This window comes from Hippocampus comes, unplaced genomic scaffold, assembly GCF_001891065.2.
Source record: "Hippocampus comes isolate QL1 unplaced genomic scaffold, H_comes_QL1_v1.1 scaffold48, whole genome shotgun sequence".
Lineage (NCBI taxonomy): Eukaryota > Metazoa > Chordata > Actinopteri > Syngnathiformes > Syngnathidae > Hippocampus > Hippocampus comes.
In genome coordinates this window covers 831,175-855,932 of record NW_017808403.1, presented here as the reverse complement: position 1 = coordinate 855,932, position 24,758 = coordinate 831,175, and the positions used below count along the sequence as shown (strand labels likewise).

General features: G+C 48.5%; 2 protein-coding genes across 2 annotated transcripts in view; both read left to right on the top strand.

The window, feature by feature from the left end:
- Positions 1-3,268: 3,268 nt before the first annotated feature.
- On the top strand, positions 3,269-9,530 carry shbg (sex hormone-binding globulin). Its single transcript, XM_019858318.1, has 8 exons — positions 3,269-3,463; positions 4,674-4,771; positions 6,280-6,469; positions 6,835-6,996; positions 7,366-7,522; positions 7,749-7,885; positions 7,986-8,181; positions 9,097-9,530. The coding sequence occupies exons 1-8, from the start codon at positions 3,395-3,397 to the stop codon at positions 9,222-9,224; spliced, it is 1,137 nt and encodes a 378-aa protein (XP_019713877.1). The 5' UTR covers positions 3,269-3,394; the 3' UTR covers positions 9,225-9,530.
- A 722-nt stretch (positions 9,531-10,252) lies between these two features.
- The window catches only part of neurl4 (neuralized E3 ubiquitin protein ligase 4), a 19,727-nt gene continuing 5,221 nt past the window's right edge, over positions 10,253-24,758 (top strand). Inside the window, exons 1-29 of the mRNA XM_019858207.1 lie at positions 10,253-10,417; positions 12,870-13,389; positions 14,004-14,069; positions 14,152-14,582; positions 15,629-15,740; positions 15,804-15,892; positions 16,592-16,664; positions 16,814-17,081; positions 17,165-17,346; positions 17,434-17,519; positions 18,139-18,301; positions 18,388-18,598; positions 18,666-18,742; positions 18,839-18,917; positions 18,991-19,160; positions 19,494-19,622; positions 19,737-19,879; positions 19,960-20,178; positions 20,248-20,346; positions 20,411-20,563; positions 21,008-21,184; positions 21,257-21,415; positions 21,489-21,668; positions 21,744-21,837; positions 22,282-22,389; positions 22,501-22,645; positions 23,549-23,661; positions 23,742-23,901; positions 24,572-24,756. Of these exons, the coding sequence (XP_019713766.1) occupies positions 10,253-10,417; positions 12,870-13,389; positions 14,004-14,069; positions 14,152-14,582; positions 15,629-15,740; positions 15,804-15,892; positions 16,592-16,664; positions 16,814-17,081; positions 17,165-17,346; positions 17,434-17,519; positions 18,139-18,301; positions 18,388-18,598; positions 18,666-18,742; positions 18,839-18,917; positions 18,991-19,160; positions 19,494-19,622; positions 19,737-19,879; positions 19,960-20,178; positions 20,248-20,346; positions 20,411-20,563; positions 21,008-21,184; positions 21,257-21,415; positions 21,489-21,668; positions 21,744-21,837; positions 22,282-22,389; positions 22,501-22,645; positions 23,549-23,661; positions 23,742-23,901; positions 24,572-24,756 (4,756 nt within the window). The remainder of the gene's footprint in view (positions 10,418-12,869; positions 13,390-14,003; positions 14,070-14,151; positions 14,583-15,628; positions 15,741-15,803; positions 15,893-16,591; positions 16,665-16,813; positions 17,082-17,164; positions 17,347-17,433; positions 17,520-18,138; positions 18,302-18,387; positions 18,599-18,665; positions 18,743-18,838; positions 18,918-18,990; positions 19,161-19,493; positions 19,623-19,736; positions 19,880-19,959; positions 20,179-20,247; positions 20,347-20,410; positions 20,564-21,007; positions 21,185-21,256; positions 21,416-21,488; positions 21,669-21,743; positions 21,838-22,281; positions 22,390-22,500; positions 22,646-23,548; positions 23,662-23,741; positions 23,902-24,571; positions 24,757-24,758) is intronic.

Here is a 24,758-nt window from a genome sequence, read left to right as displayed (position 1 = left end):
AGTGAAGTTCCACTTTCAAAATGATGTCTTTTAAAAAAAAAAAAAAATCATATTTCCCAAATCCCATTCTTGCACTATACGCACTTTTAGTCATTTTAGAAAGCTATTTTTTTTTTTTTTTTTTTTTTTTTTTTTTCCTTTTTATATGTACTATTTAAAAAAAATTTTTTTTCAATGTTATACCGCAATACATGAAGCATATTGAGTTCAGTTGTGTCTGAAATGCACACTAAACAACCCCTAGCTACTTGCCTAGGTACTGGTCAACGTTGAAACAATGTGAACATTTTTTATTTCTCATTAAGCCCCTTGTATAATGCGCCCCCCCCCTCCCCCCCAACCTGGATTTTTTTTTTTTGGGGTGTGTGTGTATGTGTGTGTGTGTGTTGTTCACAGGATCATACAGGAGCTCATCCTGCTAGTGAGGAGAAAGAGGGTACTCGTGGCTGGAGATCAAGGTCACGGCCGATCTGCTCAAAGGGCTTTCGATAAGACACGGTTTCAGTTCATCTTTTTGTTTGTTTCACCCAAATAACCTTTTAGTGAACAATATCATAGTCTGGTATGCATATATACAGTAGCGCTAGCGACACGTCAGTAAACTTGGGTTCCACAAAAGCATGAGCGCTACTCGCTTCCTTACCGTCTCTCCGCTCGGATCACTCTTGACACTGTGCGCACAGCTTCTTTTTGGGGGTTTTCTTGACGCCCCCCCCCCACCCCCGTCCGTTCCCGTTTCAATCTTCCATGTGTGACTTTTTCCGATTCTCACCCGAGGGCCCAAGATGGCCGAATTCTACCGGCCCGTCTTTTTGTTTTCTTCTTCTCTCCTTTTCCCAGAGGCGAACGTTGAAGCGCGTGAGGAAAAACCAAAAGCCGCAAAGTCGCTCACCAAACGGGCCAGCCGTTGTTCTCGTTATTATGATGGTTTTGATTTCTCTGTTACAAAGAAAAGAGAAAAAGCCTCGCTGTCTCTGACGGACGCAATATTCCTCCAATCCATTCCCCGTAGCTGTGTTTTTGGTTTTTTTTCCGGACCACAGTTTCTTGTGTCATACAGACCAAAAGCATGCAAATGGCCTGGTGTCGTCGTGACCCGACCGGACACTGGTGGTGTTCTGCAACTGTCTGCTGTACCTTTTCGTTGAAATGAATGTGCCTCTGCTTTGATATTTAAAGAATTATCTCGAGTCAAGACGTGGATCTGCCAGATTTCCCATGTTAAGGTGCCTTGCGACGGCATAAGAAATTAGATTTGTAAATGAACGTGGCTTTGTTTTGTTTTTTTTTTTCTTTCGATATCATTTGGAGAGAGATCTCATGTCTTTGTCTGCTATAAAGCTGTTCATAGATGTAGAGGTGCGGCTAAACTTTTTTTTTTTTGGGGGGGGCGGGGTGGGTGTATCGTGTATCATGTCTAGGAGAATACTGTGCCATAGAGAACCCTCGAAATATGTCCCTTATTTTTTTGGAAAGAAAATACACAAAAAAAAGAGAGATGTTTTTATGTTGCCTGAGGACTTTGTCTTTAGATTTGATACAAAGGCTCGTAGCCTCAGCTTTCCCAAAGTCTGTAGTCTCCTTTTCCGAAGTCTTCTTGACGCCCAAGTCCCCCCCCCCCACCCCCCATTTCTGTCTCTTTGCTGCAATCAAACAAAAATAAAGTATTAACCTGATGACCCAATGAAACAAAGTCACCTTTTTGGTTTGGAATTGGACCATCGATGCAAATGGAAATGGAGTTACACAACGTAATTCTGAAAAATAATTGGAAACACGTTTTTAAAAGGAACATGCTATTTGACATTTAGCATTTTTGTTTCATTGGTTAATTTATCAAATGTCAATCATGAATAATTGGTCACATTTATGAAGTGTAAAATGAAAATGTACGATTGAAAACATTTAACACGATTGGATCAAATAATGGGTTCCTTCATTTTGTGCAAAATGAAAAAAAAACATTTTTACGTGTACATTCTCAAATCAAAGATTAAATTGTGAATCAATATAAAATTAAATGAATTATTAAATGTGTTTAACTTCATTTTTTATGAAAAAAATTTATATTCATTTGGTGTAAAATAAAAATAAGCTGTAAACCTAGACCAGGGGTCGGGAACCTATGGCTCTTTTGATGATTGCATCTGGCTCGCAGATAAAACAAAATATTATCGCTTGTTTGATCCATCCATCGATTTTTTTTTTTTTTACTGCTCATTTCCTGTTCAGGGCTGCAGTTGGCTCCAGGAGCAATTTTGATTGGATAATACTGGCTTACGTTGGCCGTTGCTGCGGAAACAGGTAAACGCCCCTTTTTGAATCAGCCCGCTCGGTCATTAGCTCAAAGCTAATCCTAAAGGAAGAAGATGGCGAAAAGAAAAAAAGATAACGAATATGGTACACTTCAGGACGAATGGACCGAATGATTCACCTTTGTGGAGAGAACAGGTTCTGCGGTGTGTCTGATTTGCAATGACAAAATACCATCGATGAAACGGTCGAATGAATTTAAAGCGGCACTTTGACACGAGCCATGCTACGTTCGCATCAAAATACCCTGCGAGAGACGGCAGAAAGGAAGCGCGCAAGCTACTGAACAGGGTTCAAGCTAGCCAGCAGCAACTCCGCGTCTGGACCCGGCAAACTGACGATAATTCCGCCAGTTTTGCTGGATTTTTAGCAGTTGTGAGGAACGGAAAACCATTCACATTAATGGTGAGTATTATCACAAAATTATTTAAAAAAAGATATTCAGAGGCTTATTAAACTGACATTTTGTCGAATTCACCTTTAAAATAGTTTTATATAAATATATGTGTGTGTGTGTGTGTGTGTGTGTGTTTAAATGAACATATTTCTTTGAATCAAATAAAAATGTATTGAAAAAGAAAATTATTCAACTAAAATGATGCACAGATATATTTTTTAAAATGTAATTAAATTTTGGCAGAATTTATTGAGTGTCAAATGATTTATTCGTTACACAATTTAATAACTGCTGAATTCATTTGCTGTGAAATGAAAAATACTGACGTGACAGTATGGATTTACATGAATTGGAAAAAATAAAAAGGGGCCCGTTGAATGAATGATGTTATGAAAATGAGCCATGAGATGAAACGTTGTTTTCTGTCGGTGGTGGGTGCAGGCCTCCTTTTTTTCTGGCCTCCGACTCACCCATACGCCGGCAGAAAACGCCGGCAAGTGTCTTTGGCGGCTTTGCCGCCGCTGCCCTTTTGCATGATGAACTGTGTGTTGCCCTCATTTGTTTATCCTCTTAGTCACGGCGTCCAAATCGATAGGGCGCCAGCTCGCTTGCCCTCTGGACCGGCGCACAGTCCAGGACGACACACTCCTCGGGAAGCTCTCGGAAAGCGGCTACACTGGCACGATGACGGCGGCTGGACCACTGCTGCTAGCTTTGAGCATCACGGCACTGGCGTGGGGTGTCCAGGGGAAGGTACAGTACATCCGCCATCGACCATAGATGACAAGAATAGAGATTTTCAATGGCTTGGCCCTTTCTGCACACATTAAACACATTTATCAGAGCATTCCATTTTCAACCAAACCATAGCTTAATGGAAATACACACACACACACACACACACACACACACACACACACACACACACACACACACAGCGCCTCGCAGTGCGGAGGTCATGGGTTCAATTCCGGGCTCCAGCCTTTCTGTGTGGAGTTGGCATGTTCTCCATTTTTTTTTGGGCGGGGTGTTAATCAAAGGCCCTCAAAGTGGTAGGAGTTGTTTGAGGTGTCAAGAAAAGCCTACGAGAGCTTCAGAATTTTATTTGGTGTTGTCAGGTTTTTGAAAAGTGTTCGGAAAAGCCTCCGAGAACATGCATCCAGCCATTTTCTGATCCGCTTTATCCTCACAAGGGTCACGGGGCGTGCTGGAGCCTATCCCAGCCGTCTTCAGGCAGTTGGCGGGGGACACCCTGAACCGGTTGCCAGCCAATCGCAGGGCACACAGAGGCGAACGACTGTCCGCGTTCACACTCACACCTAGGGACAATTTTTTGGAGTGTTCAATCAGCCTGCCACGCTTGTTTTTGGAATGTGGGAGGAAACCGGAGTACCTGAAAGCCACGCAGGCACACGGAGAACATGCAAACTCCACACAGGAAGGCCGTAGCTCGGAATCAAACCCACGACCTCCGCACTGCGAGGCGGACGTGCTTACCAGTCGTCCACCGTTTCGCCCCTCTGGACTTTATTTGGCATTAATCCAAGACCCTTAAAATGGAGGCAGGTGGTGGCACATCATAACTTGATGTAAGGTCTGAAAATAGGGGCAGGTGTCTGAAAAAGCCAACGAAAATATCTGAATTTAACTTGAAATGGTTGCAAGTGTTTGAATCTGATTGATGAATAATTGTGAGAACAGCCGCATCCCCAGTCATGAGGGTGTACACACTTTTGCAACCACATAATCTCAGTTATGTACTCCCCCCAATTGAGTAGTAAAGATCAAAGGTCACATTCATCATTTGAATCAGTTTTGGATGTCACACAAACCTGGCATTTGAACAGGGAGTGTGTCGACTTTTTATCTCCGCTGTAAAATATGAAACGTCATTGGTGGGCTTACAGAACGGAATGTTCCTTTGCGTTTTGTTTGTTTTTTTTTTTTTTTTCTTTTTTCGCAGAAACAAGTATCAGGCAGCGCTGCCGTGTACTTGGGCCAGCCCAGAGACACGTGGAGGCCGCTGATTCACATCGCCGTCAACCTCACCAAGATAAGAGAGTGCGTTGCAAACGTTTTGGGATCACGAGACCCGTCATCATCCTGACACTAGTTCAACATACCATCTGCACCCGATGACACTAGTTCAACATGCCATCTGGGCCCCAAATTTACACACACACACACACACACACAGACACACACACACACACACACGCTCACAATCACGCCTATGGATCATTTCGAGTGGTCCATTAACCTTCCGTGCACGTTTTGGGAATATGGAAGGAAAGCGGAGCACCCGATGTCGAGTGACACACGCAGAAGACGACACGCGGCAGTGTTGACGGAAGTAAATATGATCCAACGTGTAGGGGCTCGTTTTTATCATCGTATATCGACAAAGGAGCGATGCGGGAGATGGTGGAATTGTTTTGGTGAACTAAGACGATGCTTTTCTTTCAATTCATTTCATCGAGACCTCCAGTAAAGATGACGTCACGGAGACGTCGTCTAAAAACGACATCTCGTCATTGTCGGGCGCAATTCATGAACTGTCTGTGCGGTTCAATGACATTTCTAATCATACCCTTTATGGTTACAATATCCAAGTCAAGTGGCTAGTTTACACGTTCAACCTTTGCTTTACTATCACTTGTTCTGCCACAAACTCAAAAGTTTGATGAACTGTTTTGCACTTCATCAGTCATGGAAATAAAATCGCTTACTGTCTTATGATGATGATTATTCTTGTATAAATCTGCCCTAGAGAGACAAAGAGAAAACTGATGTTGTTTTTTTTTTTTTTTTTTTAACCACAGTGCTTTGGTGGGGCAGACAATTTACTGAAAGAATGCTTCCTTCACGACATTCATTTGCTTCGTAACGGCTCGTATTCGGTGGCTTTTGAACACCCGCGGAAAATCAACTTTCGAGTCGTTGAAATCAAGATTTGCTGTCCGCAGAATACGATCCATCTTCATTTATATCGCACTTTCACAGCAGCTGCGGCTGTAACAAAGCGATGGACAGAACATTGAACACAAAATAACAATACCACAACAGGACACGTTAGATAAAGCAATGATCAAAATACAATCATTTCTTATTGATTTACTGTCACATTTTTTATGCTGATTAAATACAAATTTAGATATACATTGTTGGATATGTTTTTATTTGGTTCAATAATTGATCATTGTGTTTATTGTCAATAATAACATTAAAAATGAATGGATGTGTTTCACATTTTGCATTTGGTTAATGTATTTGGGTAAAAAAGTCCATTTTAAACATGTTTTGAAAAAGGTCTTTGTTCAATATAAAATAAACCACGGTGGATGTCAATTTTTGTTTGATTGAAATAAATGGTGTCAAACTCATGTTTCTATCAATAATTTGACACATACTGTACATTTACCATCGGTTCATTTATTCGGTCTGTCATAATACAATCGATTACAATTGTTCTTATTATTACCATTGCTTGATGTGTTTTGATTACATTTGATTTATTTTTTCATTTCCTTCTTTTCTCCTCCCGTGACCTTTTGTGTGCTCTCGTTTAGCATCAAGTCGTCCTTCCAGCTCAGGACGTACGACCCGGAGGGCGCCATCTTCTACGGGGACACCAAAAACGGCAGGGACTGGTTTATTTTGTCTCTGAAAGACGGAGTCCCGCTCATGCAGATCAGCCGCAGCGGCGTCCTCGTCAACGTGGCGGGCGGGCCTAAGCTCAACGACGGGCGGTGGCACACGGTGAGTTCCGCCGCGCCAGCATGTCAACCACGACACGTAAGTCCGCAAAGTAGTCGCGGAGCTTTGCGTCTTTCCACATGTTATGTTCAGTCCTGTTGAGGCAGTTTGGTACTTAATTAAAAAAAAAAAACTGACAGTAATTACATATTTCAAAAGAATGCAGAAATAGAAGCAGTTTTCGTTTTTTAATTCAACATACGGTGTGAAGCTCCTTCTGGTATATGCGCTATGGCCGCCAGGGGGCAGACCACAACTCTTCTAGGGCTGATAGGCAACAAAATGTGGAACGAATCAACCGTTCTGAATACTTTGTGGCTGCATTTTTTTTTCCCTCACCTGTGTTTCTCCCTGTTGTGGCCGCCAAGCTGGAGCTGAGCAACCATGGCCATTTTGTGATCCTCGACGTGGACGGCTCGCGCGGGCTGGTCGTGGGCCTGCAGTCTGATACCATCGAGGAGGTCATTTCGGGATCCCTCCGACTGGCGCTTGGCGGGATCCTGATCCCAAAAGAGAGCCTGTTTGTTAAGGTAGCGCAAGACTGTTGAAGACCTTGGAAAGTCACTTTCGGGTTTTGTTTCTAAATACATCAACGACATTTGAAGAAAACGTGTGCAAAGACCGGGAGCAATTTTGAACTGAATTGTTGAGAAATAGCGTCAAAAGTCACGCTTTGGCCACCCACATCAGCACTTACGGAAAAGGTGACTGGTAATGACTTTAGATAGCCAGTGAGCTAATGAGCATCAGTATGGCAAAGTTCACAGTTTTTTTGTTTTTGTTTGTTTTTTTACAACCGAACACAGCGTCTTCAACATATCCTCTTGGATACTGAAGTTTTTGAGGCCATGGGAGTGCCACGGTTCGGGCATTTTTAAAATGCATTTTTGCCTTGGCAGTTTGAGCCGCAGATGGACGCCTGCGTGCGGGAGGGCAGCTGGCTGAACCTTAGCATCCCCTGGGAGATGGACGTCGACGAGCTGCGGCCGTGCTATCAAACCATCCGACCCGGCAGCTTCTTCCCCGGGAACGGATTGGCCATTGTCAACGCTTCAGGTGGGACCACAAACAGGAATGGCGGGACCGCAGGGACTCATCCATCTATCCGTCCATTATCCGAGGCCGCTTCTCCTCACGAGGGTTAGGGTTAGGCCGCAGCCCGGTCGTCTTCGGGCAGTAGGCGGCAGACGCCCTCAAACGGTTGCCGGCCAATCGCAACCAGAGGGACTCAATTCATGTCATTTCATGGAATGGATACTGTCATTTTCTATCCCTTGTGCAGTTTTGCAGACGGACCTCGAACGCAGTGTAACGATCGAATTTTGGGGAGATTTCACTAAAATGGACGGGACCATATTTAGCATCGGGACTCCCGGCCATGCGCTCACGTTGGCGCTAAGTGCCAATAATAACACCAAGGTATGCACGTGATCCGGATGCGAAAAGACGTTTCCGGCAAGAAGCGGATCCCAACAGATGGACGTTTTTCTAGATTGGTTTTTGTTTTGTGGATTTGCAGAAAGTAACACTCTTGCTCGGTGGCCATTTGGTGATTCTGAAAGAGAACTTCAAGAGGCTGGAGATGACCTTCGGGAGCGATTCACTAGAAGTGCGACACGGTGGACATGAAGCAAAGGAAATCCTCAGCCCGCTGAAGCACGCCGGGCTTTTGAACAAATTGAGAGAAAGCCACATCGCCATCGGCGGCCTTCTCGGTGAGATCGAGATTCAGAAATATGGCGACACCTCCACTTAGGAATGACCCTACCGGCGAGTCTTTGAGTTGCAACCCATCTAAGCCAGAACCTTTTCACCGGGGTGGTCAGGGTGACACAACAAGTCACCAAGGCTCGGCCGTACAGTGACAGCAACAAGTTGTTGTTTCTCATACCATCCACGGCCGGGCGTTCAGGAAATAAAATGCATCCATGTACAGAACCTTGCCCAATACACGACAAATACGAGCAGGAACACCCCGATGTAAAAAGCAAGTTTCCCTATGCGCGCTCCAAAAAACAATCGCTTGGTGAGCATCTCAAAGGGTTCGGTTGCCTTGTCACTGGATCAGCACCCTCAAGAGAACATCTGGGAACACGATTGTGACCCTTACAATTTGCGCCATCCACAAGCAAATACGTGCCCGAGGAGACAAATCTGTCCAGTCAGTTTTAAGGTGTAATAACACCATTTGCCACTAGATGGCAGACATCACTTAGGGGAATGCAATACGATTCAAGACGACTTTATTTTTTATAATGCTTTAGCCGTGGCTGTAAGAAAGCGCTTTACAGAATAATGAAAAAAAATATTGATACAACAGAACATTGACAATTATACGATCTTCACAACTTTTCCAACGTACGGCTTGTTTGAAGCAGTTCTCAACTCAACTCTGGATAAAGATGAGCATCGAGACGCTATCAGCCATGATTGATTTTGTGAAATTTTAAAGTCACCGAAGTTAATGGAGCCTCTTTCAACACGGAGAAGAAGGAGGAATTCAGTAGAGATAACCGCCACGTTACCGTTTCATGTCTCGGTCACGCTTTTCGAACAATTCATACGTCTCGGCGCATGTGTCGTTGCCGAATGATCGTTAACTCCGCCACTGTCCTTCTTTCACTCCTCAGGTGAAGATAACGTCGGCTCCCGCTTCTTGACAGGCTGCCTGGAGAAGGTCCGCGTCCAAGGAAAGGATGTGGACCTGGATCGGGCTGTCAAACACTGGTCCATCTCCTCTCACAGCTGCCCCATGTGAACCACAAGCATCCGGTCTTGCTTATACAAAGACTTTTACATAATTCAGACTTTTGACGGTGACATATTTGGGATAATTGTGCTAGCTAGACTTTGACATGGTCAAGCATGTCCAATAGTGAATAAAATGATGTAATCTTAGACTGAGATGACAATGTGTGGCGTTTCTGCTCCCTCTAGCGGATTTCTGAAAATGTGTTCTATGTGACGTCATGCATTCGCGCACAACAATAGTTGATAGTGTTCTGCTTTAATAATTCTTCGTAGGATTTCTATTCCAAAAAAAATATATATGAATTGGTCTTGATGCATTTCAAAGAAAAATTTCACTCTCAAGGAAAAACATGGAATGACGAGGGGTGGCTCGATTTTATTACTGTAGTTAACGTGTGATCCTGGAAACGTTTTGTTTTGTTGTAGGTTATACGTTTCGTTACAAAATAATGTAATAACCATTTTTAAGTAGTATCACTTCAATTTAAATCCGCTGTTTATGTATTGTAATCATATTTTGGTTTATTAAAAAAAATCAATCAACCAAGAACACGTATTTTGTGAGATAAATGAATAAACACGTGTTATGAACTTATTTTAGCCGAAGAAATGACCGCATTAACGAAACAAATCCATATTTAGCACTAAGGAGAAGGCTTTTTAATTGTCATTGTGTTCAAATTGTTCTTATGTACATTGCCCAAACCCCCTTTTTTATTTAGTATTTCTGTTTCACGATTCAAAAATTTTTTTAACATAGCTATAAAAATGTAAATGTCATGAAATTAAACAAAAAATGGAATTTGAAGAGATGAAAAATACAATGCACACTTTTTTTTATACTAAGACACAAAGTGATCATAGTCAAAACCTTGATGAAGTTAAAAAAAACAAAAACTAACTCAAACCTTGAAAAATCACCGCTCACGAAAGTCATGTAAACAACATTCTGGCGGCTGCCACAAATGAGCCTCGGCTGTGACGTCACTGCCGCAAACCAAGTTGAGTGTCGCGCAAACTAGCGCCCCTCTGAAGATGGCGGCGGAGCTGCATCCCCGGAGCGGAAAGCTGGTCGGCCTGTCCAACTCCAACCGCACCGCCCGGCGCAACCAGCCGGTCCAGGAGTTCAACCACGGCCTGGTGCTCAGCAAGGAGCCGCTGAGGGACCGGGACGTCTTTACTGTCCGTATCGACAAGAAGGTAAAAAGGAGCACCACGGGCCTCCCGCCATTGCCGCCGCCGTTTGCTCGGAGCGGGACGGGCGGGGTGGTGGTGATGAGACGGGGAATGCGAGTGCAGCGCTCGCGTCGCCGTCTCTGGGACGAGGCGGAGGGTCTGCGTCTCCCTCCCCGCAGTCGGGGGCATTCTGCCCAACTGCGCTGCTTGATCGTGGCTCTCCACTCGGTCCCTTTTATAGGACTTTTGTTACTTGGTATTGAAATATCGTCTTGCCGGGAATGCTCTTAGTGGTCCCTTTGCTAACGAAACATTGTGGTAGTTAGCCATGTCAATGAGGTGCGAGCACACGAAGCGACTTTTGACTCGTGCAATTTAAGTGGACGAACTCAATTGAGCTCGGCCATGCAGCTCGGCGTTGTTGTTGTTGTTGTTGCTGCTGCTGCTGCTGCTGCTTTAGGCGTCTCTTGTTAGCTCCTCGGCGAAAGTCTTGGTCAAAGGACCTTTTCAATATGACGTCACCGCATGTACTTCCGGGTGGCACCATGAGTAAAACAAACCCTTCTGTGTTCGATCAAGCAGAGTGATCGGTAAGCCGAGGTAAACCGTTTGATTGATGCTTTTGACCTTTTTTTTCTCCGCTACTGTCATTGGAATCGTATGTCGGTTGAAAATGAGATGTTCCAACTGGCCTTGAAGACGGATGGAATGGAAGCGGGTAGATTTTACAGTGCAACAGTCAAGCCTGTTCAAAAAGAGACTGGTGGAAATTCTCTTCTGTTGCTTGGATCAATGGCACGGGCGTGCTCTTTGATAGCGAAATGGATAGCCTGCTGCAGTCTAGCGATCAAGTTTTACTAAATTACCTCAAGACGAGCAAACATTTACGTCATAGCTGTGTGAAAAGGCACCCCACCAACGAGACGATGGAGGTTTGGTTCCTTCTTTGTCCCTTTACAAGACTTTTGGGAGGGCTGCAACGGATTAATGGCAATGATTTGATGCAAATGAATTGATTCGCGATACGACTGTTGCACATGTGCGCAAAATTTTGTTACTGCCCCTCGGTTTCTGAAAGAAAAGCCCACAGTTTGTGACAGACAAATCGAATCTGACAAAAGTAATGCCATGACAGAAAGTCAATGAAAAATCGGACATTACTTTTGAACGGTGGTCGGAGAGAATTATTTTGGCCCACTGGCCTGGACAAAAATGATGGCACCTCCAGAAAATAAAATCATTGGACCACAGGGACAGGTTCAAGCAAGGTGTCTCCTCTAATTAACGTCTCGTGTCGTCAGTCAGTCAGCCCGTCTCAAGAGTGACATGTAGGCACGCGTGGTGCTGTTTGCTGTGTGCACCACACTAAACACGGACCAGAGGAAGCATCGGAGAGCGTTGTCCCAGGAGATGAGAAAGGAAATTAGCGACCAGCACGTTTCAAGCAAGGCAAGAGCCAAAAGACCATCTCCGAGCATCTTGATGTTCCTGTGCCTCCGGTTGGACATATTTAATCAGAAATTTAAGATCCACTGGGCTGGCGCCAGCCCCCCTCCTCTCGAAATTGTGCACATATCGCCCCGTCGGTGAGAATCCATTCAGCCCGTGTGATGCTCTCAGCCTCTCATCGGCTTTGTGCCGATAGTCCGTCCGAAAAATCAATGCCCTCCCATCGCAGTGCGTCCAGATTGGCGCTGTCGGCCATCCTGTCTGCACGGCATTCACCTCCAGAGAGAAGCGGATGCTCTCGTCATATCCAGGATCACAGTGAGCCGCGCTTTCTATTTTTGGCGTGGAGACGAACCGTGAGGCGGGTTTTCATGTGAGATGCTCTGTATTATTGAGAGATTTTGCTTCCACAAATGGAGCCATGATGTATTTATTTTGGGGAATGGGCAAAAGATTGATGTGTTTTCTCTTAAATCTCAAGAGGAGACATTCTGCCTTTTCTGGGCCCTTTTAAAACCGTTCCCAGGTGTCTTGACTTTGCGGGGGCCAACATGTCAGAAGTTACCGACTAGAATTGAAGTAGACAAACTATCATTCCTCTGAGTTTATGTCTCATTTGCCTTTACTCTAGCGTAAGCTTAGCCCAGGCGACCAAAGCATATCAATCAAAAACCATATTTAATAAGTCCATACCCCACAATATGTCCACTTGAAATTGGCCTGTGTGATTTTTATTTACTTGACATGTTCTGCATGCGATGTAGCATTTCTTGACTTTCTAAAAGCGTTGCGTCTTTCCATACTGCTGCTCTCCCCGCCGTTAAGGCGCTTTTTCTTTTTGTTTTCACGCAGGCTACATTCCGCCCTCGCTAAAAATATCCCAACGGATGATCAAACAAATTGCTTTTGTCCACCTGCAATTTTTAGTCCGGCGTCGGAGCGGTTGAGCTCCACTTCGCAGAGAATGTTTCTCCTGTCCTGCGCCGGCTGCCCGTCGCGTCTCTTACCTTTGCCCACCGCGTCGCAGGTGAACTCGTGGAGCGGCTCCATTGAGATTGGAGTCACCACGCTGGACCCGGCCCTCCTGGACTTCCCGAGCAGCGCCACGGGCCTGAAGGGCGGCTCCTGGATCGTGTCGGGATGCTCGGTGCTCCGGGACGGCCGCTCGGTGCTGGAGGAGTACGGCCGCGACCTGGATCAGCTGGCCGAGGGCGACCGCGTGGGCATCCAGCGCAGCTCCCGCGGAGAGCTCCACCTTTGGGTCAACGGCCAGGACTGCGGCGCGGCCGCCAGCGGCTTGCCCGCCAAGCTCTGGGCGGTGGTGGACCTGTACGGCAAGTGCACGCAGGTGACGGTGGTGAGCTGCGAGCCGCCGCTTCCCTCCGCAGAGCGACAGACTGTCGTTCGGAATGAGGAGGGAGAGGAGGAGGACGAGGAGGAGGACGAGGACGAGGACGATGGGGTGGTCTGCCGGGCGCAAGAGAACGTGGGCATCGCGGCGCTGATGAACGTGGCGGCAATGAACGGAGTCACGATCGGAGACCAAGGTAAGAGAACGGCCAACGCCACGCGGAGTTCCAAATGATCTTTCACGGAGGATGCGGTCCAGGCGGCGTGCAGAGGTGCTGGCTTCGGTTGCGGCTCCGGCCTTCCCGTGTGGAGTTTGCATGCCCTGCCCGCGCCCGCCTGGCTTTTCTCCGGGTATTCCGGTTTCCTTCCACATTCCCAAAACATGCCTGACAGGTTCATAGAACACTCGAAAGGTGTTTTGTTTGTCTTTGTGTGCCCTGCGATTGGCTGGCAACCGGTTCAGGGTGCCCCCCCGCCGCCGCCGACTGCCCAAAGACGGCCGTGATAGGCTGCGGCACGCCCGCGATCCTCCTGAGGATAAAGCGGATGGAAAAGTTGATTCATCGTTTGTTTGCCTTTACTTTCACCCGAGGCTAGCCTATGAGACCAAAACATCGATGCATCGTGAAGCTCAAAGCTCATTTTGTGTATTATCATACACATTCATTTACTGCTTCTGGAAAAGAGTAATCACATCTTGCGTCGCCATATTAATGGGGGTTGGGGGGGATGCTCAGCCCCGCTATTTGGGGAAAACAAACATCTTATGTGTGTTTTTGGTTTTGTTTTTTTGTCGTCTTGTCATCGTCAGTGCCTGAGCTTCGTTGCGGTCACAGCAGACCAGACAAGTTGCCCAACAACCTGGGGCCAGACGCAGGTATGAAACTGCCCATCGCGGCAGCGGATGATTTGTGACGCGGACCCTTTTCGTTATTTTGTTTCTTCTCGCCCCTCGCCAGTTCTAACAGAGCACCAGCTCTTTGACGTGTTCAACAACGCAATCGTGTCTTTTTACCGAGCCGAGGATGAGGGCGGAGGGGACGAAGGCGGCGGCGGAGGAGGGGGCGCAGGAGCCACGGGACGCGACAACTCCTCGTCGAGAAACGACGCGAGGAGCGGCGGCAGGGGTGGCGCGCCGAGCAATGACGGCGGCGCCGGAGCGGGGGACGCCGGGAACACGAGCGTCAGCCCCGCCGGGAACGCGGGAGGAGGAGCCGCGGCGACGGGCGGCTCGACCACCAACGACGCGCTGCTCTTCCACGAGAAGTGCGGCACCTTGATCAAGCTGAGCAATAACAACAAGACGGCGGAAAGGAGGCGACCGCTGGACGAGTTCAACAACGGCGTGGTCATGACCAACCGGCCGCTGCGACACAACGAGATGTTCGAGGTGAGAGCCGTGTCGTGATGACGGCGCGCAACGTCACACGCTGCAAAAACGCCCATGATGATTTTTTGCAAAGCAAAAGGAATGGGAGAAGACGACGACGTCATGTGAAACGGTCAAACGCGCTCTGCCTGCGATTCAAATCTTTCTCAAAGGGGCCGAAAAAAAGTGATCATGAATATCATGTTTGCATGAATCGGCGGATTCGTCGCTTGTCAGTATTTTATTCTGCCAAAGCCATCCACATCGCTCGTCGCCTACTCTTGACTAATTATTTTTTCAAAATCCTTTCTCCTGTGAAATAACCCGCGAAAACATATTTGATCCAAGAATTGCTTCAGTGACCACAATGAATGACAATGCAATTCAAAGAATGCTTGATTGTTTAATGATCGGAATCAGCAATTGGATATGGACAATATCGTCAACGTTTGTTTCAACAAAGAATTGCTTCTTTCGGAATGATAATGCAAAACCCGCTGGAAATCCTTTCGCATCGACCTTGTTTCAATGGATTCCATGTCATGACATCGTTGAAATGTCGGGGATTACAAAACATGATCATTGGGTTTTAGTTCATTTAAAAAAAAAAAAAACAAACAAGACTTTTACAAAGTGATGTTCGAGAAATATTCTTTGCCAATCGGTTCGAATGAAATGAACAAATAAGGTGATGAAAACACATCAGTATTTTATTGTTCTGAAAACAATTTTACTAAAACTTGGAAAAACAAACTGAGAGATATCAAATAATAAGTGGATGAGAATAATCCAGCAAAAGCACGACAATTATTATTAAAATGAAGTCATTGCTTCACAAATGACAAACGAATCCAAATGAAACGTGAGTTTGGTTTACTCACTTAGTCCTGGTGAATGTCATTTGCCTGATTTTGAAAAAGATGAGAAACGTCATCCACGATGGAGCCGACCCATTTGGCAGTTTTCCAAATCAAATGTAGCCCCCCCGAGCACAACATTGTCGAGTGCGACCACCGTCTCGCTCGGAATGCGCCTTCGTCATCGTCTCTTGACGTTTGCTTTTCCAGATCCGCATCGACAAGCTGGTGGACAAGTGGTCGGGTTCCATCGAGATCGGCGTGACCACGCACATCCCCAACCATCTGGACTATCCCGCCACCATGACCAATCTGCGTTCAGGTAAGGCGCGGCAAAGCGAAGCCAGCGAGCAACTGACGGATGTCGTCACCCCACCGCTGGCAGGCACCATCATGATGAGCGGCTGCGGCATTCTGACCAACGGCAAAGGCACCAGGCGGGAATACTGCGAGTTTAGCCTGGATGAACTGCAGGTGTGGAACCCTCCCGCCAAGTATTTTGAGCAACTTTATTTATTTGCCTTATACATTCTTATTATTTTTAAACCAAGACAAAATAATCCAGTATATCTCGCATTTATTTTGTGATGCTCTGATTTCATGTGTCCCTGCCAAATCGGATGGGGGAAAAAAAGCACAAAAAAAAAAATGAACACATACAAACTCGTAACATTGAAACATTCAACACCACAAAAGAAAAAAAAATTGTTTGATTTTTGACAAGGATTTTATCTTACTGCCGTAAAGTTCCGCTGACATCAGACGACACCATCGTAGTCCGATTTTTATTTTATTTTATTTTTCATATTTTCGGTCTTGCCGCACAGTGCGACGCGTCTTCCTGCGATTGGCTCGACGGCACCTGCGACTTATGACGGGAGATTGGACGCGGCGCAGCAATATTTAGAGAGCGGCTTGAACAAGAGGGGGGGAAATTGAAAAGTCAACACAGCATTCCCACTCCTGCGACGTTTGCTAACTGCAAAGCTAGTAGCCGATGAGCCAACGTGGCGTCATGAAACAAATTTGTGAGCTCAAGTTCTTTTTGGAGAATAGCCGCAGAGACGCAATTATTTCGACAGAGGCCATTCCAAAGTTGCAACGAGTCCCCTTGAAAGATCAGGCTCAAGGTGTCATTGTGTTTTGTTTTGTTTTTTTTGTCACGGTTCTCAGGAGGGCGATCACATTGGGCTGATGCGCAAAGCCAGCGGTGCACTTCATTTCTACATCAATGGCATCGACCAAGGTGAGCTGAACGAACAGCCCCGCAGCCCCAGAAACAAACGTCCTCTCGGTTTGGTCCGGTGGAATTAGTTTTTTTTGCTGTTAAATGTCCAAATAGTTGAGTGAGCCCCCAAAGTGCGGCGCCATTAAATAGGTGCTCTCCCTTTGAAGGTGTTGCGGCGGCGCAGACCCCCGGCGTGGTGTACGGCGTGGTGGACCTTTACGGCATGGCCGTCAAGGTCACCATTGTCCACAACCACAACCATAGCGAGCGCCTCCGCCGCAACAACGCCATCATGCGGGCCATGTCGCCCGACGTGGGGCGGCCCCGGCCCACTCTCACCCCGGACGCCGACGCGCCCGAGCGGCTGCTCTTCCACGCCAACTGCGGCCAGAAAGCCGCCATCATCAGCGACGGCAGGACGGCGCTGAGGCCGCAGTAAGTTCGCTTTGCCCGTCTTCCCGTTTTTTGGGTTTTTTTTTTTTTTTTTTGACTCGCGTGTGTAATTCCCCCCCGAACAGCGCCACGGACGACTTCAATCACGGCGTGGTCCTCAGCAGCAGGCCGCTGCGCTCCAACGAAGTGTTTCAGGTTCGTATCGACAAGATGGTGGATAAGTGGGCGGGCTCCATCGAAATCGGCGTCACCACGCACAATCCCGCCTACCTGCAGCTCCCTTCCACCATGACCAACCTGCGCTCAGGTAAAACCAAAATGTCAAGGAACAGAGCGTAGGAAAGAGCTCGCTGTTCCAATGTTCTTTTTTTTTTTTTTTTTTTTTTGTCTCCAGGGACATGGATGATGACAGGGAATGGAGTGATGCACAATGGAACAACAATTCTGGATGAATACGGACACAACCTCGACCGCCTCAAAGTGTGTAAAAAAACATTGATATTCAATCGTAGGGCCTGGTTGATTAAGAATCGGCGAACATCAGTTGTGCCAATCAATATGTTAAAATATGTTGTTTATTTTTTAATAATAAGCCATCGCTAATAACATGTTATGGAGGAGAATGCCATGTTTGGCCACCATCTTTGTGCTGCGGATACCCAAAGGTGACAAACTTGGCAAACCGTGACTTCAGCACGCGTAACGATTGCACCGGCGTGCTTCGTCACTTGAGGAAATACCGGAAAATCGTTGCCGATGACATTTTGCTTGCAGCTCTGCTGAAGAATTGGTGGTAAGCTTATCAAGTGTGCTCTCTCTGAGGCACCGTCGTGGGCGTGCTTGTCAATGCACGCGCTTGCAAAGGACCCAAAGAAGTTCTTTTCTTCACCAAATTTTCTTCTCCACGAATCAGTCGACAGAATTCTATCCTGTCAAATGTTGGAATCGTCATCAGCCTCCCCCAAACAATCCAAATCGCCCCGGCCCTTTTCGATATGTTGCGGATTTAGCGGGTGCTCCCGAAAATGGCATTGCAAATGTGTTTTTTTTTTTTTTTCCCGCCTATTGTTCCTTTCGGCAACGTCGTCGGCTCTCACAGGCGGGCGACACCGTCGGCGTCGTGCGCAAAGAGGACGGCAGCCTCCACTTCTTTGTCAACGGCGTGGCTCAGGGCCCGGCGGCGTGGAACGTGCCCCCCAGCGTCTACGCCGTGGTGGACCTCTACGGACAGGCCGCTCAGGCCACCATTATGGACGACATGGGTGAGAGCGGGAGGCCCGCGACCGACGGCCAAATGGTCTCCTTTTGGAAACTCGAGCCTCGGCCTTTCTGCTCCTCCGCTGCTCAGTGGACCTTCCCCCTCTTCCGGAGGAGAGCTCCGAGGGGCCCTCGGCCATGTCCCCCGGCAGCCCTTGCTCGGTGTTGGGCGCCGGCGCCGCCACCGATCTGCGTTTCCACCACCTGCATGGCACCAACGCCGTCATCACCAACGGGGGGCGCACGGCGCTGCGCCAGAACTGCCGCAGCGAGTTCAACGACGCCATTGTCATTTCCAACAGGTGAGGACGGCGATGGCGCTTTCGTCCGTGGCCGTACTGAGACGCTGTATCCCCGGTTCCTTCGTAGGTGCCTTCGTGACGGAGAGCTCTTTGAAATCATCATTCAGAAGATGGTGGACCGCTGGTCAGGTTCAATAGAAGCGGGTCAGCGGTGGACAGAATTCTTCTTTTAAGCCCCTGCCGAATGTGTCGAGTCGACCAAAGAGATTCCATTTTCTGCGTGTGTGCGTGTGTGTGTAGGGGTGACTGCCATCAGGCCAGAAGAGCTTGAATTTCCCAACACCATGACTGACATCGACTATGACACGTGGATGCTCAGGTATCCAAGTGGAGCTTTCAAACCGCGTGCGTTAGTCCCATAAGCTGACTTTTTCGGATTCTTTCCCCCCCAGCGGGACGGCCATCATGCAGGACGGTAACACGATGCGCAACAACTACGGCTGCGACCTGGACTCACTGACGTCGGGCTCGCGCATCGGCATGATGCGCTCGGCCGTCGGTGACCTGCATTATTACATCAATGGCGCCGACCAAGGTGTCGCCTGCTCCGGTCTGCCGCCAGGTCAGAGAAAAGGGAAATTCGTCTCACTGAACACAAAATGTTTCCGGTTTGACATTGTATTTTTTTATTTATTTATTTTTTTTTTTACCATCAATTGAAACGTATACTTAGCCTCGTGGAATTGGTCGCTTCGAGGCCAGTGCTTGCAACTAATCACGTTTTGATAAGATTTCATAGTCCGGACAGACAGTTGGAACATACATGACAAAAAGGCGTTGGTTTTGGTTTTTTCACTACAATCTGGACCTTGACGTTTGCAGCTTTTCGAGGCCAGATAGCTCAAACTTTTGCGAAAAGTGTCGGATTCATTTTTTTTTTTTCCCTCCCCTCCAGATGTGTTTGCAGTGATCGACCTGTATGGGCAGTGCGTTCAGGTGTCCATCACCAGCTCCTCTGGCCCACTGGACAACAGCTTGTGCACCAGCAACATCACTGAGAAGAGCTTCCCAATCCACTCTCCAGGTGGGGGAGATATCGGATCTTGGAACCAAATTATTTGATCACGACCTTGCTACATACAGAGAGAGGGATAGATAGGTGTGTGTGCGTGTGTGTGTGTTTGGGTTTGCATAGCTGCGGGAGTTGCCCACAGATTCCACGGTAAACACGGTAAGAACATGGTGCTGCTTGGCGAGGGGTGCCAGGCCGTGCGAGCCGGGGGTTACGCCCACGGCATCGTTTTCAGCGGCAAGGAACTCAAAGTGGATGAGCTGTTTGAGGTAGCCCAATCGTCGGCCGCGCGAAGTACCCCGGCGCCCATTGTGAACACCTGCAAAGAGGCTTCTCTCCCGTTTTGCAGGTGCGGATCGACGAGATGGACGAGCAGTGGTGCGGTTCGCTGCACGTGGGACTGACCACGCTGCCGCCCCCCGAGCTCCCGTCGTGCCCGCTCTCGGGCTTCTCCCCGTCTCTCCCGCAGCTTCGCACCAAGGTCACCTGGCTGCTCTGCGGCTCCGAGGTCCGTCGGAATGGCGTGCTGCAGCGCCAGAACTACGGCCGCTCGCTGGACCGGCTGATGGTGAGCCGCGAGCCGCCACTAAACCGCAAAAGGTTCCCTGGACGTGCGCCAATGTCTTTGTTTTCCCAGGTTGGGAACCGTGTGGGTGTGAAGAGATGCGGTGATGACACCATGCACGTCTTCATTGACGGCGAGGACATGGGACCTGCAGCCACCGCAGTCGCCAAGGTACACTTCAAAACTCGCCAGCTTTGCACTGTATAACGTGAAGCGTTTCCTGTCCCCCCCCAAGAACGTGTACGCAGTCTTGGACCTGTACGGGCGGATCACGGCCGTGTCCGTCGTCAGCTCCACTCTGATTGAGGACGTGGAAGCCATTAAAGCGCCGTCACTCTCCTCGGAAAGCTGCAGTGAAGGAGAGGATGACGGCACGCCGGTCAGAGAGGTACGCGACATGATTTTGCCTTTCCAGGTACGGGGAAGTGGCCTTTTTATTTATCTTGCGCTCAACAAATATTCCAAATATCCCCTCCCGGCCTCCACAATAAAAACAGAAACTAAACTAAGTTGAGACCAGTTTGAATTGTGAGCCAAAACTTGACTACGGGCCAGACAACTCAACTTACATCCCAACGAGCTAGTTAGCCGAATGCTAACAAGCAATGAACACGAGCGTCAGCGGTGTTTTCACTCGTGCCCGACCACGAGGGATTTTTTTGAAATTCCAAAATTCGTCAGAATCATATGCTGAGAACCAATTTGTCAGCCGATGAATTAGAATTTTTTTTGACTGCGTCCTGCGGCTTCCTCCCACATTCCCAGAAAGACGCATCGTCTCAGTTGTCGGGAGGCGTGAATGCAAGTGAGACTGTCTCTTTGCCTCTCGCAGTCGGTGCAGGCGGCAGGTGAGCCGTGCGCAGCGGTGCCCACCGCCATGGCTTTCCTGGAAAACCACGGCAAGAACATCCAATTGTCCAACCAGAGGCTGACGGCGGCCCGAGTGTCGAGCTACAACCAGGGCCTGCTGGTCACCGCTCAGCCTCTGGTCCAGCAGCAGCTCTTCCAGGTCCGTCGCGGCGCAGCGGCCGGCGCTCGGCCTTCCTCCGGCGTTCCTGACTCTTTCCTCTTTGCTGTCCAGTTTCAGATCGACCGGCTCAACCCCTCGTGGACGTCGTCGCTGTCGCTGGGGGTGATCGGTCACTCGCCGGACCGGCTCAACTTCCCTTCCACGGCGTGCTGCCTGAAACGCTCGGCGTGGCTGCTGCAGAGGGACTCGGTTTTCCACAACTCCCTCAAAGTAGACGCGCACGCCGGCGCTCCCGCGGAATTAACGTGGCCGCCGATTCACCGCGAGCCGTCTTCCTCCTCAGATATGCGAGAACTACGGTCCGAACTTGGACACGTGTCCCGAGGGCACGGCGTTGGGTCTGCTGGTGGACGCCAACGGTTGCCTCCACCTTTACGTCAACGGCATGGACCAAGGGGTGGCGGCGCAGGACGTTCCCTCCCCCTGCTACCCGTTCATTGACCTCTATGGCCAATGCGAACAGGTGCGCGTCACGTCGCGCGGCGGGAAATTCACCGGCAGGAATTCACCACAACTTGACTTTGTGTCATCCCGTCAGGTGACGATCGTAACGAATCGCCTGCCGGCTGTGGGCGGAGAAGGCGGCGACGCCCGCTGCCAGGCCGACATGGAGAAGGCGGACGTGGTTGACGGTAGAAGACTACAAATGTTTATCATCGACTTTATTGATACAGACCCAAGTCCGATCGAGTCGGGACCTTTCGGTCAGAACGGAACGCGACGATTTGCAACCGCTGTTGAATTGAACACAGTCCAAAGACAAGACATTTCATGGTCAAACTGATCAACTTTCTAGCAAGTAATGATTAGCTTCGAATTTTAGAGCAGCAACGCGTGGCAAAGAAGCTGCGACGGGTGACAAAAAAAGACTGAGAGAGTCGTGCGATTAGCGGTTATCGAAACCTTGACTTTTTAAATCCACTGTAAACCGTCACGCGAGTGTTTGGCCCAATCCTGCTCATGTCTTTGATATCAAGTTCAAATTGATCTCTGAACGTGACTGCAGAGCAAAAAATAAATAAAAAAACAGCAACAAGGTGGGCTCAAGATGTCTTTGCTTTGTGTTTGGCGTGCAGGCATCAAAGAGAGCGTGTGCTGGACACCCCCTCCCGAGGTCAACCCCAACAAGTCCTGCGAGTACCAGGCACTGTGCTCCCGCTTCAAGGACCTCCTCACCCTCCCAGGTGACTTTCACTCTATTCAGAGACGGCAAGAAGGTTGTGGAAGAAAGGCACGAGTACCCATTGAACTCCTCGAGTCCAGTGTAACGATCCTCATTTTGTCCGCGGTGTCAGACGGGTACTTCAGTGAAGATGCAAAGTACAACCTGTGCTACTGCGAATCCTGCCACAAGTTACGGGGGGACGAGGCTTATTACAAGAGAGGAGAGCCGCCCCGGGACTACGCTCTCCCTTTCGGATGGTGCTGCTTCGCCCTCAGGTGAGAGGAAACGGGGCTTGTTTTGTTTGGGCGGGGGGGGGGGGGGGGGGGAAGCTGGAACACATCAAAAGTGGGAAAGTTGCTCTGAGATACAAGTGATTTGAGTTGGTTCAACTCATGAGTCAAGGAAGCACTTTCTACTGTAAAAATCCCTCAAGCATGGTTTGAAATGCTCCCGGTCAACTTTTTGTGACTTGCTCAGCCCAACTTGACATTTGCTTGAGGTTAAAACGCGAAACTACCGTATTGGCCCGAATATAAGACGCTGTTTTTTGCATTGAAATAAGACTGAAAAAGTGGGGGTCGTCTTATATTCGGGGTCTAGACGTTATACCCATTCGCGACGCTAGATGGCGCCAGATATCATTGAAGCGAATGCTGAATCCCTGTCACAAAGAATAAAAATAAAAATAGCGGTAGCACGAAGAAGAAAAATAAAAAATAGCGGTAAGAAAAAAAAAAGAAAATAATAGAAGAGATAACAGAAAATGGAGAAACGTAGCGACAATCTGGAGAAAAGTGGGTCAGAGATCGGCCAGGTTAACCTGCAGCTGAGGAGAAGTTATGATGTCATTTATATTTCAAAAACCAGAAGCCATTCATTTTCGAATGTGATTGCACTTTAGTTTACATATTTAAATTTTCAGATATTACGATTTGAATGAGGCAAAATAGCATGCTTTTTCTCTCAAATATATTGTTATCATCATTTGTTTCAGATGTACTGGAATTATTTTCTGTATAAAAATTAATTTGGTGTTCAAAAAGTCTTTTTTCAAACTTGAGTCTTGAAAAAGAGGGTCTCGTCTTATAATCAGGGCCGTCTTATATTCGGGCCAATACGGTAACTTGGCTCTTTCCTCCCGTTTTTTTTTTTTTTTTTTTTTTTTTTTTTTGTCCTAGGATCAAGCCGCACTGTGAGGTTTCCAATGCACTGAAAAAATGGCACATGGCGTACCACGGCACCAGCGTCGGGGCCCTGCGCCGCACACTGGACCACAGCCAGCTGCTGCCCGGTAGGGAGTCGCAACTAGCGCCCCTCATTCTTTCCGTCGCCTCACCCGCCGTTGAGCGTCCCGATGAATTGTCGCCGCAGGGGCCTCGTCCATCTTCTCGGTGGCTCCGGCGAAGGCGGAGGAGCCGGACGGCTACGGCGATCCAGAGGAGAACAGCGCCCCCGGCAGGGAGGTGCCCAGGGTGAGGCTCTCGCCCACGATGCGCTACTCCGGCTTGGAGACGTTTGCTCCCAAAGTGCCGTAAGTTGACCTCCGCTCTCCTTCCTCCTCCACACTGACGAGATATTTCTCAGGCTCAAATGTTCACAACGCACGAGGCCCACTTAAACGCGCAGCAGCAGCACTCCGAAAGCCCAATTCCATTGAAGTCGGGACCTTGCGTCAACATCGCTGAAGGAGCCACCGTTTGCAAATGGTGTGCATCCGCAATGTCATTCAATACGCCACAGCAGAGAAGATATTTCATCTTCCAAAAAGTTGGCACGGGGGCCAGGTTTCGCACCGTCTTTGCTCTTCGCCTGACTCAATTCGGCCAAGCGAGGACACGCGTTGGGAGCTTTGGAGGAAGAATTCTTTCCCGTTCCATGCTGGATGGACGACTTGAGTGGCTCAATAGTCCGACGTCTCGGTTGTTGCGTTTTGCTCTTCGTAATGCGCCCCACTTTCATTGGGAGGCTGGACCGCCGGCATGCCAGTCAAGCCCTCATTCACTATGACGCCGTGCTGTTGTAACATGTGCGGAACGGAGCTCGACATTGTGGTTGCTGAAAACGATGTTGCTGGGACGGGACGGACAGATTGTAGCTGTGCTATCAATGTGTTTGTTTGTTTTTTTAAGTGTTCCTGCGCCCGTGTCGCCTATACACAAGGATGCTGGTCTCTAATACACTGCCCCCCCCCCCCGACACAGATTCCGGGACCCCCGCTCTCACCGTTGCCACCAGGCCCAGGTGGGCTTCCAGGTGTGCGTGCGGCCAGGCTCCTACAAGGCGGGGCCGCAGCAGACGCCGGGCCACGGCGAGCCCCTGGACCCCCGCTTCAGCAACACGGAGATCGAGTGGATCACGAAAGAGCCGGGGGGCACGCTCCTCTACGGC

What these genes read in the sequence shown, in the direction of transcription:
- shbg (XM_019858318.1), top strand. Translation starts at nt 3,395, where the DNA reads ATGACGGCGGCTGGACCACTGCTGCTAGCTTTGAGCATCACGGCACTG. An exon ending in ACGACGGGCGGTGGCACACG is followed by an intron (nt 6,470 to 6,834) that starts GTGAGTTCCGCC and finishes GTGGCCGCCAAG; the next exon opens with CTGGAGCTGAGCAACCATGG. An exon ending in GGCCATTGTCAACGCTTCAG is followed by an intron (nt 7,523 to 7,748) that starts GTGGGACCACAA and finishes TCCCTTGTGCAG; the next exon opens with TTTTGCAGACGGACCTCGAA.